This window comes from Mesocricetus auratus, unplaced genomic scaffold (assembly GCF_017639785.1).
Source record: "Mesocricetus auratus isolate SY011 unplaced genomic scaffold, BCM_Maur_2.0 Super-Scaffold_15014, whole genome shotgun sequence".
Classification (NCBI taxonomy): Eukaryota; Metazoa; Chordata; class Mammalia; order Rodentia; family Cricetidae; genus Mesocricetus; species Mesocricetus auratus.
The window spans coordinates 17,626,205-17,650,194 of NW_024429186.1; the positions used below are offsets into that span (position 1 = coordinate 17,626,205).

The 23,990-nt window shown below is 39.5% G+C and overlaps 1 protein-coding gene across 1 annotated transcript in view; it reads right to left on the reverse strand.

The window, feature by feature from the left end:
- LOC101840898 (cation channel sperm-associated protein subunit beta) overlaps window positions 1-23,990 on the reverse strand; it is a 177,062-nt gene that overhangs the window by 86,965 nt on the left and 66,107 nt on the right. The window contains exons 7-10 of the mRNA XM_040742620.1: window positions 19,568-19,717; window positions 5,390-5,485; window positions 5,144-5,262; window positions 4,103-4,135 (exon numbers count right to left, since the gene is read on the reverse strand). Coding sequence (XP_040598554.1) covers window positions 4,103-4,135; window positions 5,144-5,262; window positions 5,390-5,485; window positions 19,568-19,717 — 398 coding nt within the window. The remainder of the gene's footprint in view (window positions 1-4,102; window positions 4,136-5,143; window positions 5,263-5,389; window positions 5,486-19,567; window positions 19,718-23,990) is intronic.

Consider the following 23,990-nt stretch of genomic DNA (forward strand, 5'->3'; position numbering starts at 1 on the left):
TAAAATACAACCTTTGAGTTCACATAAAAGCCTCCAAGTTTCAGGATACCATGATTATCACTATCAATCTGGAAAATTTTAATATAGAAACTTTTTCAGCATTGAACTATGCCTCTTCCTTCTGTTCAGATTATTCCTGCATTTTTGAGACATGAATCCAAACTGAAACAGCCAGGTGACTGTCCTTAGGATGGTGTCACTTCTGGAAGGCTGACCTCATGTCAAAGATGAGTCCACAATGCTGTCCGGACCCGAAGTCACAGGTGAGGAATGAACACCTGACTTACATCACATGAGCAATGGAAAAGACCGTTAGAGAGGATGGAAACCTTTATTCTTTCTGCAATAGCAAAAGAGGTGGTGACAAGCCTGGCAGCTATTCTTACTAATGACTGGAGAACAGTCACTTAGAAAATGCTATTATATAAAGGACAGCACAGCCGAATTTGAAGACAGAGTCCCATGGACATCTGCTGTTCAAGGGAATCCAGCCAATCAGGAAGGCAAATTCACCCTTTAAATTCCCTATGATTTTGCTGAAATCAGTTTTAGTTTGGTTTCTTTTGTCTTTGAAAGGATATTTGGAGACAAACTTTGGGAAGTGATTAGGTAGAGGAGTTTGATGCCTTTCATAATTTGAAGGACACTGGAAAGGTGAGGTCAGTGCCCTTACAAGAGAGAATGCCAAGATATACCTCACCCTCTCTGCCAAATAAGGACACAGGGAGGAGACAGCAGTGTGTGTGAACCAGGAAGTGGGCCATCACCAGACACTGAGCCAGCCAGTCAGGTTTCATCCCTGTTTCCTCAACTTTGTACCTTCTACTTAATTGAAACACCCATTCTCATCCATGCCTTTTGTTCTGGACATTGGTTCTTTTGTATCAATAATAGTCTGTTGATGCTGATTTCACTGTCTGTGAGTGTCAGAGATTCTTTTGATAGAATCTAACAGGGAGGCACATTTTACTTTTGTTCTCCCTATGTAGAAAAATATGAGGTGAGGTTTCCTAGGGGACATAGTCAATATCACACATACAACAGGTGATTTATTAGATTGGGGTTTACAGTCAGAGACTAATTTGTCCCCCATTGGGTCCACACTTTAGAGAGTGAGAAAATCAGTTGCTTCTCAGGCCAAGAAGCAGGAAGTCAAAAGAAAAAGGACCAATCACACAACCCAATTCCAAGGAGAAGACCTGAAAGCATCCTGGGGAGTAGCTGATGCAAGTCCATGTTCATAGGTGGATACTCTGCTGCCTGATGGTCTTCTATAGTCATTGGCATCAGAAAAAAATTGCACAAGTACCTGCTCCTCACCCAAGTTCAGCCTGTCCTCCTGTGTGCTTGTCCTCCTCCTTTTAGTTCAACCCAGACTACAGTATGGCTCCACCTGCCTCCTGGGAGAGTCCCCCTCCTAGGATCTGCATGCAGAACTCTGGAAACACCCTCACGGATGTGTTTCCATGGTGCGTATTACCAAATGCTTTAGGAATCCATCAAGTCAACAACAAAAATCGGCTATCATAGGAAACTTGTACTTTCTCTCTCTAATCTTCCAGTTTAGGGGCATTACTAGAACTTGAGTATATGTGCATTATTCCCTCCAAGCATGTCATAATGTTTTTAAAGGCAGGATCTCGTGACACCTGGGCTGACCTTTAATTTGCTATGAGGATGACCTTGTACTTTTGATCCTCTTGTCTCCACCTCCTTGAGTGCTGGGATCACAGTTGTGCATAATCATGCCTAATATATGAAGTGCTGGAGATTGAACCCAGAGCTTAGGGTGTGGGAACCACATGTTCTACCACTGGTCTAGATCCCTGAACTTGGATCATTTTCAATATTATTGCAACTGTCTTCTATGTCTTTATTGCTTTCTGTGTTCTTTTATTTCTGAGAATTCTTTTTTTCTCACCCAGAGTGAACTGCTAATCTCTGTGTCCAACAGTGTTTACTGAGTGTAGACTTTTTTGTGACTCTGTCACCATGTCTATCACAAGAATCAGGCAGAGATGCACTCATAGGAAGAAGGAAAACCATCCTTTTGCCTTCTACTTGAACATAAAAGAACCAACGTGGAGGAAGAAAAAATTTCCAATCTTATTCAAACCCCAGACAGATAAGCAGAGATTTTATGATGTTCTCAGTTCTGAGAACTGTATCACTCGCCTTGTAGAACTTCTGGACCACTTCTTTAAGGATCATCAGTGCTCTGAAATTTCTAGCAATCTCCCCCAAACATTTGAAGATGTTTATTCATTTTCACCTTCTGTGGCACTAGTCTACATCTAATTAACAGCAATGCTATCTTTCACTTTATTTTACTTTTAATTACAATTGTAAAATTTCTTTCTAGAATATTGGTTTGTGATTTTCAAACTTCTAATAAATGTTGGTTGACTTTCTTTTCTTTTCATTCTTTCTTTTGCTCTTTCTTTCTTTCTCTTCCTGTCTTCTGCTTCTTCATTTCTGTGTGTTTTTTATTGTTTGTTTGTTTTGAGACAATGTTTCAGTCCTGATTGTCCTGAAATGCATTCAGTAGACTAGGCTGGCATGGAACTCGCAGAAATCTTGCATGCCTCTGCTTCCCAAGTCCTGGGATTGAAGGCATGAGCCACCATGCCCTGCATTCATTTTTCTTTTACTATCTCAGTGTCAATAGCAATGATCATTGTAGCAGCTCACTGAATGCCTATGATTATATTAGCTAAATTTTGTTGCTCTGGTACAGTTGCCCTCTTCACCGCTAGCATTATTGAACATCTCTTGATTTTAATTACTGTGTTCCCTTGGGACCCCAGCAAACTCAGACATAGTTTTGAATGAGAACTCAAGAGTGCTTTTCAGGATACATTAGTCTATGGCAATGCCTGAATGAGAGGAGACCATGCTCTCTACTCTTAGTTTCTGTTTCCACACATTCGAAGTTCATCATGGAAAGCCTTCGTTTCCTAAAGCTGCCCTTGAACCTGTCACCTCAGGCTCAGGGGAAACTCAGTTCCCCTTCTAGCAGTCTTCTCTCTGGTCTCTCATAGCCTTCCCTCTCCCAGTGATGAGCAAAACCATTTGATAGTTCCTGGAGTTCTGAGGGTAAGCTATCTCTGCAGGATTCTCTACTTGCCTTTCATTTGCTGCCCTGTGTTTCCAGGATCCACGATCTCATTACTTGAGTCCATATTCTACTGTATAAACAGAGTACCCTAAGTTTGGGAAAATAATTTCCATACTCCATTTCAGTAAAACCACAAGTAAATGTTTCTATACATTGGTGTTTCTGGGAATTAAAACCAGAGCACGAACATGCAAGGCAAAGGCTCCAACATTGAGCTACATCTCTAGCACACTAACATTTTTGATTGGCAGTTGACTAGTAGAAGCAAGTGAATTTGAGATAAAATATAATGTATTTCCATTTGTTCTTTCCATCACTTATTTGTTTTCTCTATTGATTTCCCAGTTCTCTATTTCACTTATCCTCCCACCAGCACTTTGATAATATGATTAGTTCTATTTAGTTCTTGAGAAGTAAGTTTGGTTTCTTCCTTGTAGTGACGGTGTACAACACAGGACAGAATGGAAGGGGACATGCCAAGGCCTGAGAATGAATATTTTTCTTGCAGTTTCAAAACTGACAATGCATGCTATGTTTTGAAAATGGCCTGGTTGAATGTGACAGACAGATTTCATAATGGAAAGGAAATAAACTAATAGAGGGAAAAGTGCCACAAAAAAATAGAAACAGAGTTGTCAGATCTCATGGCAGTTTTTGTCCGAAATGGAAATGCTCCCTTTTCTGGGTAGATACAGGGGTGGGTTGGGAAATAAAATTTCTGCCAGATTCCAGGCCTCGCCTTTTCCACCTGGGCATCTCTGTGCAGAGCATGACTGAGCAGTCTCCACAGCCAAGAGAGAACCCGCCAGACAGAAAGAACAGCTGCCAAAGTGAGGAGGGTATTGTGGCTATGGAAACATATTATAGTTTAAACTGAAAATAATTTTATGGTAGCAAGAAACATCTAGATTATGAATTATAGCTTTTCAAGTTACCAAGTGAATATGTGTCTCTAAACCAATATTAGGAAATCAAAAGTCTTACCCTTTCAAAACCACAAAAGTCTGCTCTTGACAGCTGGAGGAGGAAGGGGAGGACAAGGAAGAGGAAGAAAATAAGAAAGTTAAAAATTTAGTTGCTTTTCAGGAAGTATAACAAGCCTTTGTAGTTTAAGCTGTACCATACACACACACAGAGAGAGAAAGAGAGAGAGAGAGAGAGAGAGAGAGAGAGAGAGAGAGAGAGAGAGAGAGAGAGAGAGAGAGAGAGAGAGAGAACACCCCTGTTGTCTTTTGTATTTAAGCAGATATATGACCAAACGTTAATGTAGCCTCTCATACAGTCTCTTGATGGGACTTCATGATATGTACATAGCTCCGTCTAAATGTATATTTCTCTTTTCTTTGTCCCAGAGTTATGTTATCTCTTATTTTCTTCCTATGTCTTTCTGTCTGAGGAAACTTTCTAGTCTCTGGAGCTAGGCCTGGATAAATAGTCCCTATTTCAATTTTCATTGCTTCTTGGTAGAATTCTTTTCAGTTGCCCTACTGAAGAATTTCCCAACAGGATTGATCCAGTTATAGGAAGAACCTTGGAGTCTGCTTTCTTTTTGATTAGCTTGTAATTTTGCACATGTATGTGGACAGCATGCCATGTCAATATACTTGTAAAATGTGTAATTATCTTAGGATAATTGGCATCTCTATTATCTTAGGCATGCATCGTTTCCTTTACAACACTTAATTTCTGTTAGTTTTAATATGCCATTTAGTCATATAAATTACTTTACAGCATTTTTGAAGCATACTAAACATTAGATAAAGAGGCAAGTAGATAAATAGATGATGTCTTTCCCATTACACATGTTAAAAAATTTACTATAAATGGTACCACAATAAACCTAATGCAAATTTCAATTTATACTTCAAATAGTATGAAGCAAAGAGAAAAGTAGTGGTATCATCTTTATATCTTTTTAATTTTTAGTTCTAATATATACTATTGACAACTCAGCTGAAACAGATTTCTTTTTATACCACAGAAGATATTAAGACTTATAAATGGATTACAAAGAAATTCTCATACCTGTATGTATGCAGAGACTGGATAGCGAAGATCACTACTTACATAAAGACCCAAAGAGGTGAGGATGACTAAAAAGTGATTCGTTAAAACAATATCTATCATCGTAAGCCCTTGGTGTTCTGAAGGAAGAAATCAAATCGTACCATAGGTTAGAATCAGTGAGTTCTTTAGAAAGACATTTCAGAAATACTAAATGAGTTTCAAAATAAATGAAATCATGAAGATAAAGAGAGCCAGAAAAATTACCATCTTTAAGATGTAAATAGATGTTTTCTGTCATGTTATACCATGTGGTTTCATTATATTCCCAAAATCCAGAAATGGTCCTGCCTATATAAACACCTGACAGGAAAGAAAAAGAAATTAGAGCCAGGCAACTTTGTAGAGCTGAATTCTGTGAACACAAGCCTGCTCCATCTTCTAACACAGGATCTTCCACACTGAATCAGTCACAGTTCTCTAGAACTGATAGAACAAATGAATCTCTCTCTCTCTCTCTCTCTCTCTCTCTCTCTCTCTCTGTGTTTTCTCTCTCCATATATACATATATATGTATGTATGTATGTATACATATTCGCATACACACTACATAAATACACACACACACACACACACACACACACACACACACACACACACGGGTGGAGTGGAGTTAGAAGTCCAAAAAGCCGAATAACAGAATATCAAATATTTATTTGGGAGCACTCACACAATAAAGCTGGACAGCTGTCATGGTCTTCTGCCCTGGAGGCACAGGATGCTGTGAACAGATCTCAGATGACTACCCAAGAGAGGATGAACATGTACTTCTCCCCCTTATCAGTCTCAGGTAGCACCTGAGACCACCTATGTGGAGAGATCTATCCAAATACTTCTTCCACAGATGTCTTTCTCACAAAGTTTCTTCCATCCTCTTTCTAATCCCTGACATCTGGCCAATTCATTGGCTAAGGAGGATGAACCAGAGAACAGTCACACATCTGGCTATTTCTCCTTCCAAACAAAATATTTGACCATGTGTACTGTCTAAAAATCTGCCAACTGAGAGATTTCCCTTTGCTGGTGACTTCAGCATTGTCCCAGAAAGAGGTTGTAATGCTGCAGTGGTCTACTTCTGGGTGGTGCCTGCATAATGTGCAGAACCTTTGGTAAACCAGGCTCTAGCCTTCTCTCCCTGGTCAACTGATCATAGGGTACAACCCATGAGCTATAGGTGCATACTCGGGTGCAGGCAGCATTCTAATGGGATAGAAACTACAGTCATTTGGGAAACTTATTCTTATAACTTGCTTGTGCCACCAGAACCTTCTCAGGTTCTGGTCACATACATTCCACTTCCATTTGATAACAGATTGTCGCTGGGAATATCTTACTTTTTGGCTTTGTGGGTCACCTTCCGCATGATGGGAAGCTCAGTTTGCATGCTAAATTGGTGGTCTGTTGTCACATGTTCTGTTTCCACTAAAGCCAATTAGCAGACCAAGGGTTGTCTCTCATCTCTCAGAGAGATAAGAGTTGTCTACAGATGATGGTAGGGTCTTGGTCCAAACTCCCAAAGGTGCCTTCTGTGCTTTTCTATATGGGCCTGTCAAAGGTTCCAATCATCATCTCTGACAGCCACTGATGCCTCAAGTATCATTAGGGAAGCCACATCATATAATCCATGTAGTAGAGCAGCCTGGAGCTGGGGAAGAGCCTTCTCCTCTTCCACATCCCATGCAAAGCCAGGAGTTCTCTGAGCCACTTGGTGTATGGGCGAGAGTAACACACCCAAGTGAAGAATGTGCAGTCTCCAGAATCCAAACTGACCCACTAAACATTGTGCTTCTTTCTTGGCGCTGGGAGAGGCCAGGTGCAATAAGTTATCCTTCACCTCAGAAGGAAGGTTTCTGTGTGCCTCACCCCACTGCACTTCCAAGAGCTTAACTGAGGTACAAAGCCCTTGAATTTTGACAGATTTTATTTCCCATATTCTGATATGTATATGTGTTATCAAGTCAAAAATGGTTGCTACCTCCTCCTCATTTTGTCCAACCAGCATCACATCATCAAGATAGGAGACCAATGTGATACTTCTGGAAAAGATAGAGCATCGAGATACCTTCAAATTATGACACAGGAGAGGAGAGTTAACATATCCTTAAGGTAGAATTGTAAATGTGTACTGCTAGCCTTTACAACTGAAAGCAAAAGCTTCTGGTAGTCCATATGGACAGATTCTAAGAAAAAGGCATTTACTAAATAAATAAATGTATGCCATGTACCAGGAGATGTGTTCATCTGCTCAAGTAAGGACACAATTTCTGGTATAGCAGCTGTAATCAGAGTCATTACTAGTGGGTTTTGATAGATAACTGTCATTCTCCAAGATACATTTTTTTTTGTGCGCTGACCCATTAAGAAACTAAAGAGGACATGTCGTGAGAACCAACAACCCTGCATCTTCCAAGTCCTTGATGCTAGCACTAACTTCTGCAACTCCTCCTGGGATGTGAAACTTGTTTTTGATTCACTATTTCCCTGGAAGACACAATTCCAATGGATTCCATTTGACCTTTACAACCACAATTCTCATTCTACAAATCAGGGAAACAATGGGATTTCTGGCAACTTCTAAGTATATCTATCCCAAAAATACATTCTGTAGTATTGAATAAAACAGAATAATTTGGAGACCTACTGTGCACCGGTCTTCAGTCAACAAACTCCATTAATCATCGGTCCTTCCTAAACCCTTCCCTTTTTTTCATTTTTTCATTATTTTTTTTTACATTCCAATCCCAATTCCCCCTCCCTCTTTCCCTCCTGAAGCCTCTACTTCCCACTCCTCCCATCTGCTCCATGGAGAGGGTAAGGCCTCACCTAGGGAGTCTACTAAGTCTGTCCCATCATCTAGTTGAGGCAGGACCAAGGCACCTCCCACCCCCCACACCCCTGTGTCTAGGCTGGGCAAGATATCTCTCCATATAGAATGGGTTCCACAAAGTCAGTTTGTGCATTAGAGTTAGATCTTGGACCCACTGCCAGTGGTCTCATAGATTGTCCTAGTCAGACCATTGTCACCTATATTAAGTTAGTCAAGTTTTGTCTTATACAGGTTTCCCATTTATCAGATCTGTGTCAGTGATCTCTCACTAACCCGGGTCAGGTGATTCTTTAGGTTTCCCCATCATGGCCTTGACCCCTTTATTCATATTGTCACTCCTCCCTCACTTTGATTGTACTCCGGGAGCTTTTCCCATTTGTGGATTTCTGCATCTGCTTTCATCTGTTTCTGGAGGAGGGTTCAAGCTTCTTTGGGGTTATGGATTGTAGGCTGGGTATCTTTTTCTTTATGTCTGTAGTCAACTTATTGGGGAGTACATACTATATTTGTCTTTCTGGTTTTGTGTTACCTCACTTATTATAGCTTTTTTCTAGTTCTGTCCATTTGCTTGCAAATTTCAGGATGTCATTGTTTCTTACCAATGAGTAGTAAATAGTGTAAATAGACCATATTTTATCCATTCTTCAGTTGAGGGGCATTTATGCTGTTTCCAAGATCTGGCTATTACAAATAATGTTGGTATGAACATAATTGAGCAAAAGTCCTTGTGGTGTAAATGTGTCTCTTTTGAGTGTATGCCCAACAGTGGTATTGCAGGGTCTTCAGGTAGGTTGATCACTAAATTTCTGAGAAATCACCTGACTGATTTCTGCAGTGGCTATACAAGTTTGCACTCGCACCAGCAATGAAGGAGTGTTTCCCTTTCTTCACATCCTCTCCAGTGTAAGCTGTCATTGGTGTTTTTTATTTTAGCCATTCTTATCGGTGTAAGATTGAATCTCAGAGTGGTTTTGATTTGCATTTCCCTGATGACTAAGGATGCTGAGCATCTCCTTAAGTGTCTTATTTCCATTTGAGATTGTTCTGTTGAGAATTCTCTATTTAGATCTATAACCCATTTTTTATTTGAGTTATTTGGTTGATTTCTACTTTCTTGAGTTATTTGCATATTTTGGAGGTCAACCCTCTGTCAGATGTGGGATTGGTGAAGATCTTTACCCATTCTATAGAGAGCCATTTTGTCTTGTTGACCATGTTCTTTGCTTTACAGAAGACTCTGTATCAGGACATCCCATTTATTAATTGTTGCTTTCAGAGTCTATACCATTGATATTCTATTTAAGAATTGGTCTCCTGTGCCTATGAATTCAAATGTATTTCCCACTTTCTCTTCTATGAGGTTTAGTGTGGATGGATGGATTTATATTGAGGTCTTTGAGCCATTTGAACTTGAGTTTTGTGCATGGAAATAGATATAAATCTATTTGCATTCTTCTACATGTTGACAGCCAGTTATACCAACACCATTTGTTGAGTATATTTTCTTTTTTTCATTTTATATTTTTAGCTTCTTTGTCAAAAATTAGGTGTTCATAGGTGTATGGGTTGATATGGGTGTCTTTGAGTCCATTCCATTGGACCATCTGTCTGTTTTTATGCCTATATCAAGCTGTTTTCATTACTATAGCACTGTAGTAGAGCTTGAAGTCAGGGATGATGATACCCCCACATGATCCTTTATTGTACAGGGTTGTTTTGGCTATCCTGGGTCTTTTATTTTCCATATAAAGTTGAGTATTGTTCCTACAAGGTCTGTGAAGAATTGTGTCGGGATTTTGATGGGGATTGCATTGAATCTGTAGATTGCTTTTGGTAAGTTTGCCTTTTTTACTATGCTAATCCTACCTATCCAAGAACATGGGAGATCTTTCCATTTTCTGGTATCTTCTTTAATTTCTTACTTTAAAGACTCAAAGTTCTTATTAAACAGGTCTTTCCCTTGTTTAGTTAGTGTTACCCCAGGGTACTTTATGTTGTTTGTAGCGATTGTAAAGAGTAATGTTTCTCTGATTTCTTTCTCAGCCCATTTATTATCTGTATATAGTAGGGCTACTGATTTTTTAGTTAATCTTGTATCCTGCCACTTTGTTGATGGTGTTTATCAGCTGTAGGAGTTCCCTGGCAGAGTTTTTTGAGTCACTTATCTAAACTATCATATCATCTGCAAATAGTGAAAGTTTGATTTCTTCTTTTCCAATTTGTATCCCTTTGATCTACTTTTGTTGTCTTAATATTCTAGTTACAACTTCAAGAAAAGGTTGACTTAGAGAGAGTGAACAGACTTGTCTTGTTCCTGATTTCAGTGGGATTGTTTTGAGTTTCTCTCCATTTAGTTTGATGTTGGCTGTTGGTACTGTGTATTGTCTTTATTGTATTTAGGTATGTTTTTTGTAGCCCTCTTCTCTCCAAGACCTTTATCATGAGAATATGTTGAATTTTGTCGAAGACTTTTTCAACATTTAGTGAGATGATCATGTGGTTTTTTTCTTTCAGCTTGTTTATAGAGTGGATTACATTGACAGATTTTCTTATACCTAATATACTCCTTTGGCTGGAGGTCACAATGCTTCATGGGCTCACTGGGAATCAATGTCAGTTCTGAACCAGCATCCAGTAGGTCTTCTGAGGAGGTCCAAATTGGAAAATGGACTGTTCCTCATCTTGGACATCCTGCCATTGCTCAGAACCAGGGTGATCATGTGGCTGGGGAGAAGGGGCATGTTGAAAGCTGAAAGGGAGTGCACGCTCCAGACTGCTATACACCCCCTATTGGCCTATTCAGCTCCGACGTGTTCTCCAGTCCCCTGAAGACCTGTTTCACACTTACCATCACTATCAAGTCTCTGTTTCCACAACTTTCCACCTCTTAATCTCCACTCCATTCCTCTGTCTTTCCCACCTCTCCAGGAAATATTTGTTCTTCCTAGTGACTTTGAAACTGTAGTGTATGACTGTATATGTGTGTGTATGTGTGTATGTATGTATTATGTATGTATGTATGTATGGCCCAGACAGCTTTGTATGCAAATATTGAATCAGATAAAGAGCATTCCATGTGAAATCTGGTAGTTGGGAAGCAGATATTTAGCTTCACTTTGACACAGTCTAGACCAAACCATACTTTGAGTTGAAACTTGAAACTTCATACGATAGTGACCAGTCCCCCATTTTAGCAGCCGTTACAGGCTAACATGTGCTTGCATGACCTTGCCGCTCCTGTCCTGGTCACTAAGGTCAAATGCCCTCCTCGTGACAAGGAACCAACCAGAAGTTAGCTGGCAGGGCTGTGCTTTACGGCTCTGGGTGTGCTTTATGGACAGTGCACAACAGTGACATGCAGAACATAGCAACCACCCTATGGGCCATAACAACCAGTTGACCAATCAACACAGGGCGGGTCACCCAAACCTAGAAGCACACCAATCCTGAGACTGTTTCATGCGCCTAGACACTCCCCTTATGCTGCCTTTGAGATCTCTGTCTCAAGGTTGCTTGCGGTCTTTTCTCCAGCCATTCGCCATGGTGGCAGGGTGAAGGGCCCAAGCTAATGGGGTTAGCTCATTAAACATCTACAATAAAAGACTCTTTGCTTTTGCATCGAAATGGGCCTCTTGGTGATTTTGGGGTTCAAAATTTGGGCACAATAATACATAATCCTCAGGAAGGGGAGAGAGGCTGGAGGTTGAATTAATGATTGATGTGAAGCCTCCCATGAATATCTGTAATTCCAGGCTTTGAGGAGGGGCTTCCAGACTGACACACATGCCATGTCCTGAGAGATGATGTAATGCAATGCCATGGAACAGTACTTCCTGTGATTGGGACCTGTCTAGATCTTACTCTTTATACCTCTTTGTCATTTCATCTGCATCCTTTGTAATATCAGTGACAATAACCTGGTAAATATGCATAAGAGTGACGCTGAGTTCTGTGAACAGTCTAATAAAGTCTTCAATTTATGAAGGGGCTTAACTGAGTTTTCCCTCCCGGCGGGAGCCAACGCATCCCAGAGTCCCAGTCTTCTTCTCCATGCATGGGTCCAGTCCAGGCAAACCAGGGCCTGTATCTGGGCCCGCATTCCAGTGCCTGGACTGCCACTGAGTCTCCCCTCCTGGCAGGAGTCAATGCACCCTATAGTCCTGGTCTTCTTCTCCACCCACAGGAACAAGACAAGGACCAGTAAGAGGAGAATGACCACAGTATTGGACTTACTTGCATCCACTGAATGGGAACCCTGGTCCCCTACCCACCTGGAAAGGAAGAGACTAATTCTGAATGTAATGGAAGAAGGGATGTGAAGGAGACAATACAAAAACACACTCAGCAACAGAAAAACAAATATGATACCACCAGAGTCTAGAGACTCTATACCAACAAGACTCAAACATTCTAATGCAAATGAAGCAGAAGAGAATGACCTTAAATACAACTTCATGAAAATGATAGAGGCTCTCAAAGAGCATGTGGGAAAATCCCTTAAAGAGATGTAAGAAAAACAAACCAAACAATGCAAGAAATTAAAGAAAAAGCAAACCAAAAAGTCAAAAAATGCAAGAAATGGAGGAAAAAACAAAACAAGTTTGCAAGAAACAATTCAAACAGTGCAAGGGTTGAAGACTGAATTGGAGACAATAAAAAACACAGTCTGAAGGAATGCTGGAAATACAAAAGCTGGGTAAACAGTCAGGTGCTACAGATACAAGCATAACCAACAGAATACAAGAGATGGAAGAGAGAATCTCAGGTGTTAAAGATACACTAGGAGAAATAAATTCATCAACCAAAGAAAATCTTAAGTCCAACAAATACCTAACAAAAAAATATCCAGGAGATGTGGGACACTGTGAAAAGACCAAACCTAAGAAAAATAGGTATAGAAAAAGGTAAAGAAAAACACCTCAAAGGGGCACAAAACACATTCAACAAAATCATAGAAGAAAACATATTCAATCTAAAGAAAGACATGCCAATGTAGGTACAAGAAGCGTACAGAACACCAAATAGAGTGGACCACAAAAAAATATCCCCTAGTCATGTAATAATCAAGACCCCAAACATACAGAATAAAGAAAGAATAATAAGAGAAGCTAAGGAAAAAGGGCAAACCTATCAAAATTACACCTGACTTCTCCATGGAAATTCTGAAAGCCAGAAGTACCTGGATAGATATTCTTCTGAAACGAAGACACAATGGATGCCAGCCCAGAATACTATATCCAGCAAAGCTTTCAATCACTATAGATGGAAAAAAACAAAATATTCCATGACAAAACCAGACTTAAACAATACATATCAACTAGCCGAGCACTATACAAAGTTCTGGAAGGAAAACTCCAACACAAGGAAGTTAGTTACAACCAGAAAAACATAAGCAATAGAAAAATCCCACTTTACCAACAGTCAAAAGAAAAAGGGGTGGAAATACACATACAATTCCAACAACAACAAGCATTCCAAAACAAACAAGAGAGCAATCAATGGTGACTAATATCTCTCAATATTAGTGGTCTTAAATTGTCCATAAAAAGACACAGGCTAACAGAGTGGATTTAAAGACACAATCCATCCATCTGCTGCATACTAGAAACACACCTCAGCCACAAAGACAGACATTACCAAAGAGTTAAAACTTGGAAAAAGATTTTCCAATCAAATGGACCCAAGAAACAAATGGGAGTAGCAATCCTAATATCTAAAAAATTAGACTTTAAAATAAAATCAAACAAAACAGATGGAGGAAGTCATTTCATATTCATCACAGGAGAAATACACCAAGATGAAGTTTCAATTCTGAACATCTGTGCCCCAAATACAAAGGTATCCACGTTCGAAAAAGAAACATTACTAAAACTCAAATCGCATATAAAATCTTACACACTTATAGTGGGAGACTTCAACACCCTACTCCTGCCACTAGACAGGAATACCAGACAAAAACATAACGAAGATGTAAAGGAACTAGTAAAAATTATGACACAATTGAGTTTAAAAGACATCTATAGAACATTCCAACCAAACATAAAAGAATATACCTTCTTCTCAGCACCACATGGAACCTTCTCAAAAATTGATCACATACTTGGCAACATATCAGACCTCAACAGGTACAAAAAATTGGAATAACTCCATGTATCTTATCAGGCCACCATGCTTTAAAGTTAAAATTCAACAACAACACTAATTGCAGAAACCCTACAAACTCATGGAAATTGAATAATGCACAATTGCACCATTCCTGGATCAAAGAATAAATAAAAAAGAAATTAAGGACTTCCTAGAATTCAATGAGAATGAAGACACAACATACCCAAACTTACAGGCCACTTTAAAAGCAGTGATAAGAGGGAAGATCATAGCACTAACTGCCCACATGAAGAAACTGGAGAATATCCACACTAGAGAATTAAGAACAAAACTGAAAGTTCTAGAACACAAAGAAGCAAACTCGCCCAGGAGGAGTAGACACTAGGAAATCAGTAAAGTAGAAACTAGGAAAACAATACAAAGAATCAATGTAACAAAGAGTTGGTTCTTCCAGACAATCAACAAGATAGACAAACCTTTATCCAACTTACCAAACGACAGAGTGTGAACATGCAAATTAACAAAATCAGAAACGAAAAGGGGGACATAACAACTGACACTGAGGAAATTCAGAGAATCATCATGTCATACTTTGAAAACCTGTACTCCACAAAATTTGAAAATTTAAAGGAAATGAGCAATTTTCTGGATAAACATCACTTACCAAAGTTAAATAAAGAACAGATAAGCAATTTAAATAGAACTATAACCCTAAGAAAATAGAAGCAGTCATAAAAAGTTTCCCAACCGAAAAAATGCCCAGGTCCAGATGGCCTCAGTGCAAAATTCTACCAGAAATTCAAAGAAGAGCTTATTCCAATTCTCCTCAAAGTATTCCATGCATGCAATAGGAGCAGAAGCGTCTTTGCCAAATTCTTTCTGTGAGGCTTCAATAACCTTGTTACCCAAGCCACACAAAGACACAACTAAGAAAGAGAACTTCAAGACCAATATCCCTTATGAACATTGATGCATAAATACTCAATAAAATACTGGCAAATTGAATCCAAAAAAAATCAGAAAATTCATCCAGCATGATCAAATAAGGTTTCATCCCAGGGATGCAGGGATGGTTCAACATATGAACATCCATCAATGTAATCCACCATATAAACAAGCTGAGAAAGAAAAATCACATGAACATCTCACTAGATGCTGAAAATGCCTTTGATAAAATCCAATATCCCTTCATGATAATGGTCTCGGGGAAATCTGGGATAACAGGAACATACCTAAACATAATAAAAGCTATTATACAACAAACCAACAGCCAACATCTAACTAAATGAACAGAACTTCAACAGGTTTCCTCTAAAATCAGGAACAAGACAAGGCTGTCCACTAACCATAAATCTTCAATATTGTACTTGAAGTTCTAGCTAGAGCAGTAAGACAACAAAAGGAGATCAAGGGGAAACAAATTGGAAAGGAAGAGGTCAAACTTTCACTATTTGCAGATGATATGATAGTTTACATAAGTGACCCTAAAAACTCTATCATGGGACACCTACAGCTGATAAATACCATCAGCAAAGTGGCAGAATACAAGATCAACTCAAGAAAATCAGTAGCCCTACTATATACAGATGATAAGAGGGCTGGGAGAGAAACATTACCCTTTACAATAACCACAAACAACATAAAATACCTTGGGGTAATGCTAACCAAACAAGAAAAAGACCTGTATTGGAAGAACTTTGAGTCTTTAAAGAAAGAAATTAAAGAAGACACCAGAAAATGGAAAGATCTTCAATGCTCTTATATAGGTAGGATCATACTTGATGCCACAAGTATGACAAGTGAGTGTCTAATACAGCTACTTTTCCTCCATACACAATTATATGTAACAATAATTGAAAAATACATATGTAATAATTAAATAAGGTAGTGTGCCAGAAATAACAACCCTGATTTGCATATAGCAGAAAGAAAAAGATAGACTGGAAGCAATAAACCATCTCTGGAAAGATGCCACAAAATTAAAACACAGAGGGTAGACCTATCAGAATTACACCTGACTTCTCCATGGAAACTCTGAAAGCCAGAAGGTCCTGGATAGATATTCTACCAACAATAAGAGACCACGGATGCGAGCCCAGAATATTATACCCAGGAAAGCTTTCAATCACTATAGATGGAGAAAAGATATTCCATGACAAAACTAAATTCAAGCAATACATATGCACAAACCCATCCCTACAGAAAGTTCTGGAAGGAAAACTACGACCCAAGGAAGTTAACTACAACCAGAAAAACATAGGCATTAGATAATCTCACCTTACCAACAGCCAAAAGAAAAAAGGTGTGGAATTCCACACATAATTCCAACAACAACAATCATTCCAAATCAAAGAAGAATGAGCAATCAATGGCCATTAATATCCCTCAATATTAATGGTTTTAACTCACCCATAAAAAGACACAGTCTAACAGAATGGATTCGAAGACAGAACCCATCCTTCTGCTGCATACAAGAAACACACCTCACCCTCAAAGACAGACATTACCTGAGAGTTAAAGGTTGGGGAAAGATTTTCCAATCAAATGGACCCAAGAAATAAGCAGGGGTAGCAATCCTAATATCTAACAAATTAGACTTTAAAATAAAATCAATCAAAAGAGATGAAGGAAGTCATTATATACTCATCACAGGCAAAATCCACCATGATGAAGTTTCAATTCTGAACATATATGCCCCAAATACAAAGGCATCCACATTCGTAAAAGAAACATTACTAAACCTCAAATCACATATAAAGCCCCACACAGTTATAGTGGGAGACTTCAACATCCCACTCTCACCACTAGACAGGAATACCAGACAGAAACTTAACAAATAAGCAAAGGGCTAATAGAAGTTATGACCCAAATGGGATTAATAGACATCTGTAGAACATTCCATCCAAATAAAAAAGAATACACCTTCTTCTCAGTACCACATGGAACCTTCTCAAAAATTGATCACATACTTGGCAACATATCAAACATCAACAGATACAAAAAAATTCTAATAACTCCATGCACCTTCTTAGACCACCATGCATTAAAATTAGAATTCAACAACAACACAAATTGCAGAAACCCTACAAACTCATGGAAATTTAATAATGCACAATTGCACAAGTCCTGGGTCAAAGAAGAAATAAAAAAGAAATTAAAAGCTTCCTAAAATTCAATGATAATGAAGACACAAACCTATGGGACACTTTAAAAGCAGTGGTACGACGGAAGTTCATAGCACTAAGTGCCCACATGAAGAAACTGGAGAATAGTTATACTAGAGAATTAACAGAACACCTGAAAGGTCTAGAACACAAAGAAGCAAACTCCCCCAGAAGGAATAGACACCAGGAAATAATCAAACTGAGGGCTGAAATCAATAAAGTAGAAACTAGAAAAACAATACGAAGAATCAATGCAACGAAGAATTGGTTCTTTGAGAAAATCACCAAGATAGGCAAACCTTTATCCAAACTTACTAAATGGCAGTGTGAACATGCAAATTAACAAAATCAGAAATGAAAAGGGGACATAACAATGGACACTGAGGAAATTCAGAGAATCATCAGGTCATACTTTGAAAACCTGTACTCCACAAAATTCAAAAATTTAAAGGAAATGGACAATTTTCTGGATAGATATCACTTACCAAAATTAAATCAAGAATAGAAAAGCAATTTAAATAGACCTATAACCCCTAAGGAAATAGAAGCAGTCATCAAAAGTCTCCCAGTCAAAAAAAAAGTCCAGGTCCAGATGGCCTCAGTGCAGAATTCTACCAGTCTCCAAAACACCAAAGGATCCAATTAAAAAATAGGCTACAGAACTAAATAGAGAATTCTCAATAGAGGAGTCTAAAATGGCTGAGAGGAACTTGAGAAAGTGTTCAACATCCTTAGCCATTAGGGAAATGCAAATTAAAACAACTCTGAGATACCATTTTACTCCTGTCAAAATGGCTAAAATCAAAAACACCAATGACAGTTTATGCTGGAGAGATTGTGGAGAAAGGGGAATACTCCTCCACTGCTGGTGAGAGTGCCAACTCATACAGCCACTTTGGAAATCAGTATGGAGATTCCTCAGGAAATGGGGATCAGCCTACCACAAGACCCAGCAATTCCACTCTTAGGCATATATCCAAAAGATGCACATTCATACAACAAGGACATCTGTTCAACCATGTTCATAGCAGTATTATTTGTAATAGCCAGAACTTGGAAGCAATCTAGATGTCCCTCAACTGAAGAGTGGGTAGAGAAAATGTGGTACATTTACACAATGGAGTACTATTCAGCAGAAAAAAAATCAATGGAATCCTGAAATTCCCAAGCAAATGGATGGCATTAGAAGAAACTATCCTGGGTGAGGTAACGCAGTCACAAAAAGACCAACGTACTCTCTCATATATGGATTTTAGACAGATCTTGGGATTGTCAGCCTACAATCCCAGGGCCAGAGAATCTGGGAAACAGAACCTTCATCCAATGACTGATGGTAGCAGAGGCAGACACCCACAACTAAACACTGAGCTGAACTCAAGGAACCCAGTGACAGAGAGGGAGGACTGATGGGCAAAGGGGTTAAGACTGGGCTGGTTTAACCCCCAGAAACAGCTGTCCTGACAAGGGGTAGCTCTTGGATGCCAGACTTATGGCTGGTAATCCAGCATGGGACAAATCAAGTCCCCCTGATTGTGGTGGGTGTTGGTGAGGCCTAGACAATCTATGGCGAGGCCTAGACAATCTATGGTGAGGCCTAGACAATCTATGGTGAGGCCTAGACAATCTATGGGGCCTTGGGTAGTAGATCAGTATTTATCCCTGGCATACAAATGGACTTTGGGTGTCTATCCAACGATGAGAGATGCTCTCCCACCCTGGACTCTTGGGGGAGGGTCTAGGCCCTGCCCTGAATGAAATGACAGATTATGAACACCCTCATGGAGGGCCTCACCCTCCCTGGAGAAATGAGGGGGTACTGGGAGAGTTGATTGGAGGGTCTGGGAGGAGGGAAGGGAAAGGGAGAGGGACCTGGGATTGACATGTGAAGCAACCTTGTTTCTAATTTAAATTTAAAAATTAAAAAAGAAAAGGACAAAAAAGACAGCTACCAACTACATGATTGACTTTGTTGATTGGTTTTGAAATGTGTCTAACAAGTGGCTCAGGTTAACCTTTTAAACTCAACTGCTTTGTTTCAGACTTCCAAGTAACTGGGATTATAGGCATAAATACACCATGATGACCAGTTTTAAGTCACCATTTGTCTGACATAAGGCCAAAACAAAGGAGTAGCTCTCCAAGCAGATAAAACTAGCAAGTAGCAGAGGTAGAGTAACAATCAATAAATTTTATTGTCTGCATGCATTTAGTGTGTATTTCCAGTTAAAACCATCCTTATCAACTATAAAGCACTAGTAGTTTCTAACATGCACTCAGACTGTAACTTACCATTAGCTGTCGAGTTCAAAACTAAGCCAAGTAATGCCACATCATTGGCACAGGGGCACTTTGCCACTTTCATATCTATCACATGTGGATGCAATTGTTTGACCTTTGCTTCTATCAGTATAGTTCCAAGATTCCACTGAAGAATAGGCTCTATGGCAGACAAATATAGGCATTTGCATCATCTCAGTACTCTTGAAAATGGAACAACATTATTTTTCATTAATGGTTTTGGAAAACTATGGAAAGGAAATATTTGATGTCCAAGGCATGTAGGGGATGTAGTTGAGGCTGGAAATACAGTTCATGGTTAAGAACACTGCCTGTACTTTGGAAATCAGTATGGAGATTCCTCAGGAAAATGGGAATCAGTCTACCACAAGACCCAGCAATTCCACTCTTAGGCATATACCCCAAAGAAGCACATTCATACAACAAGGACATTTGTTCCACTATGTTCATAGCAGCATTATTTGTAATAGCCAGAATCTGGAAGCAACCTAGATGTCCATCAACTTGGTACATTTACACAATGGAGTACTAGTCAACAGAAAAAAAAACAATGGAATGTTGAAATTCCCAAGCAAATGGGTGGCATTAGAAGAAACCATCCTGAGTGAGGTAACCCTGTCACAAAAAGACAAGCATGGCATATACTCACTCATATATGGATTTTAGCCATGAAATAGGAGAGTGCCAGCCTACAATCCCACAGCCAGAGAGTCTGGGAAACAATGAGGACCCTAAGAGAGATATGCATGGTACCCCAAAGAAAGGGAATAGGACAGAATCTTCTGAGGGTATTGGGAGTGGGGTGGGGAGAAGGAATCTGGGAGAAAGAGAGGGGGTGAAGACAAAGGGAGAGGAGGACATGGGGGAGCAGGAAGAGTGAGTCGGGGGAAGAATAGAGGAGAGCAGGATGAGAGATACCATAATAGAAGGAGCCATTATAAGTTTGAAGAGAGATCTGGCACTAAAGAGATGTCCAGAGGCCTACAAGGATGACAACAACTGGCAATCTAACCAATATTGGAGAGGCTACCTTAAATGCCCTGTCCCAATAATGTGATTATCTACTTCCTTGTATGCCATCCTATAACCTTCATCCAGTGGCTGAAGGAAGCAGAGGCATGCACACACAGCTAAACACTGAAGTGAACTCCAGGAACCCAGTTGCAGAGAGGAGGAATGATGAGCAAAGGGGTTAAGACTTGGTGGGTGAAACCCACAGTAACAGCTGACCTGAACAAGGGGGGAGCTCATGGACCCCAGACTGAGCTGAGAGGCCATCATGGGACTGATCCAGACCCCCTGAACATGGGTGTCAATAAGGAGGCCTCAGCATTCTTTGGGGCCTTGGGCAATAGATCAGCATTTACACTGGCATCCAGATGGACTTTGGGAGCCCATTCCATGTGGAGGGATGCTGTCTCAGCCTGGACACGTGGGGGAGGGCCTAGGCCCTGCCCTGATGACATGACAGACTCTACAGATCCCCCATGAAGGGCCTTACCCTCCTTGGAGAGTGGAGTGGGGATAGAGTGGGGTACTGGGGAGTGTTGAAGGGGGCCGGGGAGAAGAAGAGGAAGAGAGAGCTGGGATTGACATGTGAAGCAAGCTTGTTTCTAATTTAAATTTTAAAAATGTTTTTTAAAAAAAAAGAAAACTGGCTGCTCTTTCAGGGGACTTGGGTTTGATTCTCAGCCCCCACAAAGCAGCTCAGTGTCATCTGAAGCCCCAGTTTCAGCAGATCCAATACTCTTCTGACCTCCTAGGACACCAGACGTACACCTGATGCACAGACATATACACTGGGAAAGCACCCATAACCATAAAAACTTTATACCTTGGTGTAATATGATTTCATGCTTCTTAAAATGGGCCTGTTTCATTGTGCAAAGGAGAAAGAATGAAATTCCCTTGATAATACTCTGGAAAGGTCATACTGCTGAAGAACATCTAGGATAAGAGATATTACTTTAGCCATATATGGAAAACACATAGTCACATTGTGCTTAGAATTACAGAGCTAGAACACAGAACAGTGATAATCTGTAATTTAAGGATCTGCTTCTGCCTCAAAAGCACACATTCCTTTTGCTCCTATTTGCAATCCCATCAAAGCAGAACTAGGTAAATAAAAAGGTAATGAACTGTATAAATAGAGAAAATAGACTATCATTAGTGAACAAGAAACTACGGTATCTAGGAAACAGCAGAAGTTGGGAGAGGATTAATAGAAAAAACAATCCATCTTTGGCCTATCAAAAACTGCATATCACCTTCCTAAGGAAAATCAGGGCGTTTTTTAAATTCCCCTGATTTTGTTTTGGCTAAACTCTAACTCAGAAGTTCCCTGCTTTTCTCCGTATCTTTCTTCCCTCTCTGAGACATTCCATTAAATGAGAGAATAAGTGGGGCTCTCCTGGGGACCAGTGCAGGCCTGAGCATCACTATGCCCTCTTCCATCCACAGGAAGAGGAGAGCAATCAGAGTATTGGACCTGCTTGCTTTCACCAGAAGAGAACCTTGGTCCCGTACCCACCAAGGGAGGAAAAGACTCCTTCTGCACCCACGGGAAGGAGACAATATAAGAATACATTCAACAATAGAAAACCAATATGACACCACCAGAGTCTAAAGACTACACCAGCAAGACCTGAACATCCCAGCACAGAAGAGAATGAACTTAAAAACAACTTCATGAAAATTATAGAGGCCCTCAGAGAGGATATGAGAAAGCCCCTTTAAGAAATGGAAGAAAAACTAAACAAAAAAAAATGAAAGAAATCAATGATTCTCTTAAAGAAAGCCAAGAAAAAAACAAACAGTTGAAAGAAACAATTCAAGACTGGAAAACTGAAATAGAGACACAAAAAGGAGGAAATTCTTGAAATAGAAAATCTGGGTAAATGATCAGAGTACAAGACGTGGAAGACACACTAGGACCAAAGAAAATCTTAAGTCCAACAAATCCCTAACACAAAATATACAAGAAATATGGGACACTGTGAAAAGGCCAAACCTAAGAAAAACAAGGATAGAAGAAGGGGAAGAAACCCACATCAAAGGTTCAGAAAATATAGTCAACAAAATCATAGAAGAAAACTTTCCCAACCTAAAAAAAAAACATGCCAAAGAAAGCACATGAAGCTTACAGAACACTAAATAGAGTAGACCACAAAAAAATCCCCTTGCCACATAGTAATCTAAACAACAAACATACAGAATAAAGAAAGAATATTACCAACAGCTAAGGAAAAAGGTCAAGTAACATATAAAGGAAAAACTATCAGAATTACACCTGACTCATCCATGGAATCTATGAAAGACAGAAGGTTCTGGATAGATATTCTACCAACACTAAGAAACCATGGATGTCAGCCCAGACCACTATAGCCAGCAAAGCTTTCAGTCACTATAGATGGAGAAAACAAGGTATTCCACAACAAAACCAGATTTAAACAATACATATCTAGTAATCCAGCCCCCAAAAAAATTCTGGAAGGAAAACTCCAACCAAGGTAGTTAACTACAACCAAAAAACATAAGCAATAGAGAATCCCACTTTACCAATAACCAAAAGAAAAAAGGGGTAGAAATCCACACATAATTCCAACAACAACAAATACAAAACAAACAAGAATGAACAATCAATGGTCATTAATATCCCTCAGTACTAATGGTCTTAACTCACTCATAAAAAGACACACCTAACAGAATGCATACGAAGACAGAATCTATCCTTCTGCTGCATATAAAAAATGCACCTCAACTTCAAAGACAGATGGAACCTCAGAGTTAAGGGTTGGGAAAAGGTTAGATTTTTCCAATCAAATTAACCCAAGACACAAGTAGGGGTAGCAATCCTAAAATCTAACAAATTAGACTTTAAACTAAAATCAATCAAAAGAGATTAAAGAGGTTATTTCACCCTTATCACAGGAGAAATCCATTAAGATGAGGTCTCAATTCTGAACATCTATGCCCCAAATACAAAGGCTTCCACGTTCATAAAAGCAACATTACTAAAACTCTAACCACACATAAAACCTCATATACTTTTAGTGGGAGATTTCAGTATCCCACTGTCATTACTAGACAGGACCACCAGATAAAAACTTAACAAAGAAACAAAGGAACTAATAGAAGTTATGGTCCAATTGGGTTTAACAGACACCTATAGAACATTCCAACCAAACACAATAGAATATACCTTCCTCTCAGCGCCTCATGGAACCTTCTCAAAAATTGACCACATACTTAGCAACATATCAAACCTCAACAGGTACAAAAAAATTGGAATAACTCTGTTGGGCCTAAGAAAGGCTCAGATGACAGGCCCAGTGTAAGCTCCTGAGCCTGACTTGAGTTTAGGGCTTGGATGTGAGGCCCAGTGTAACCTCCTCTGTGTCTTATCTGTAAC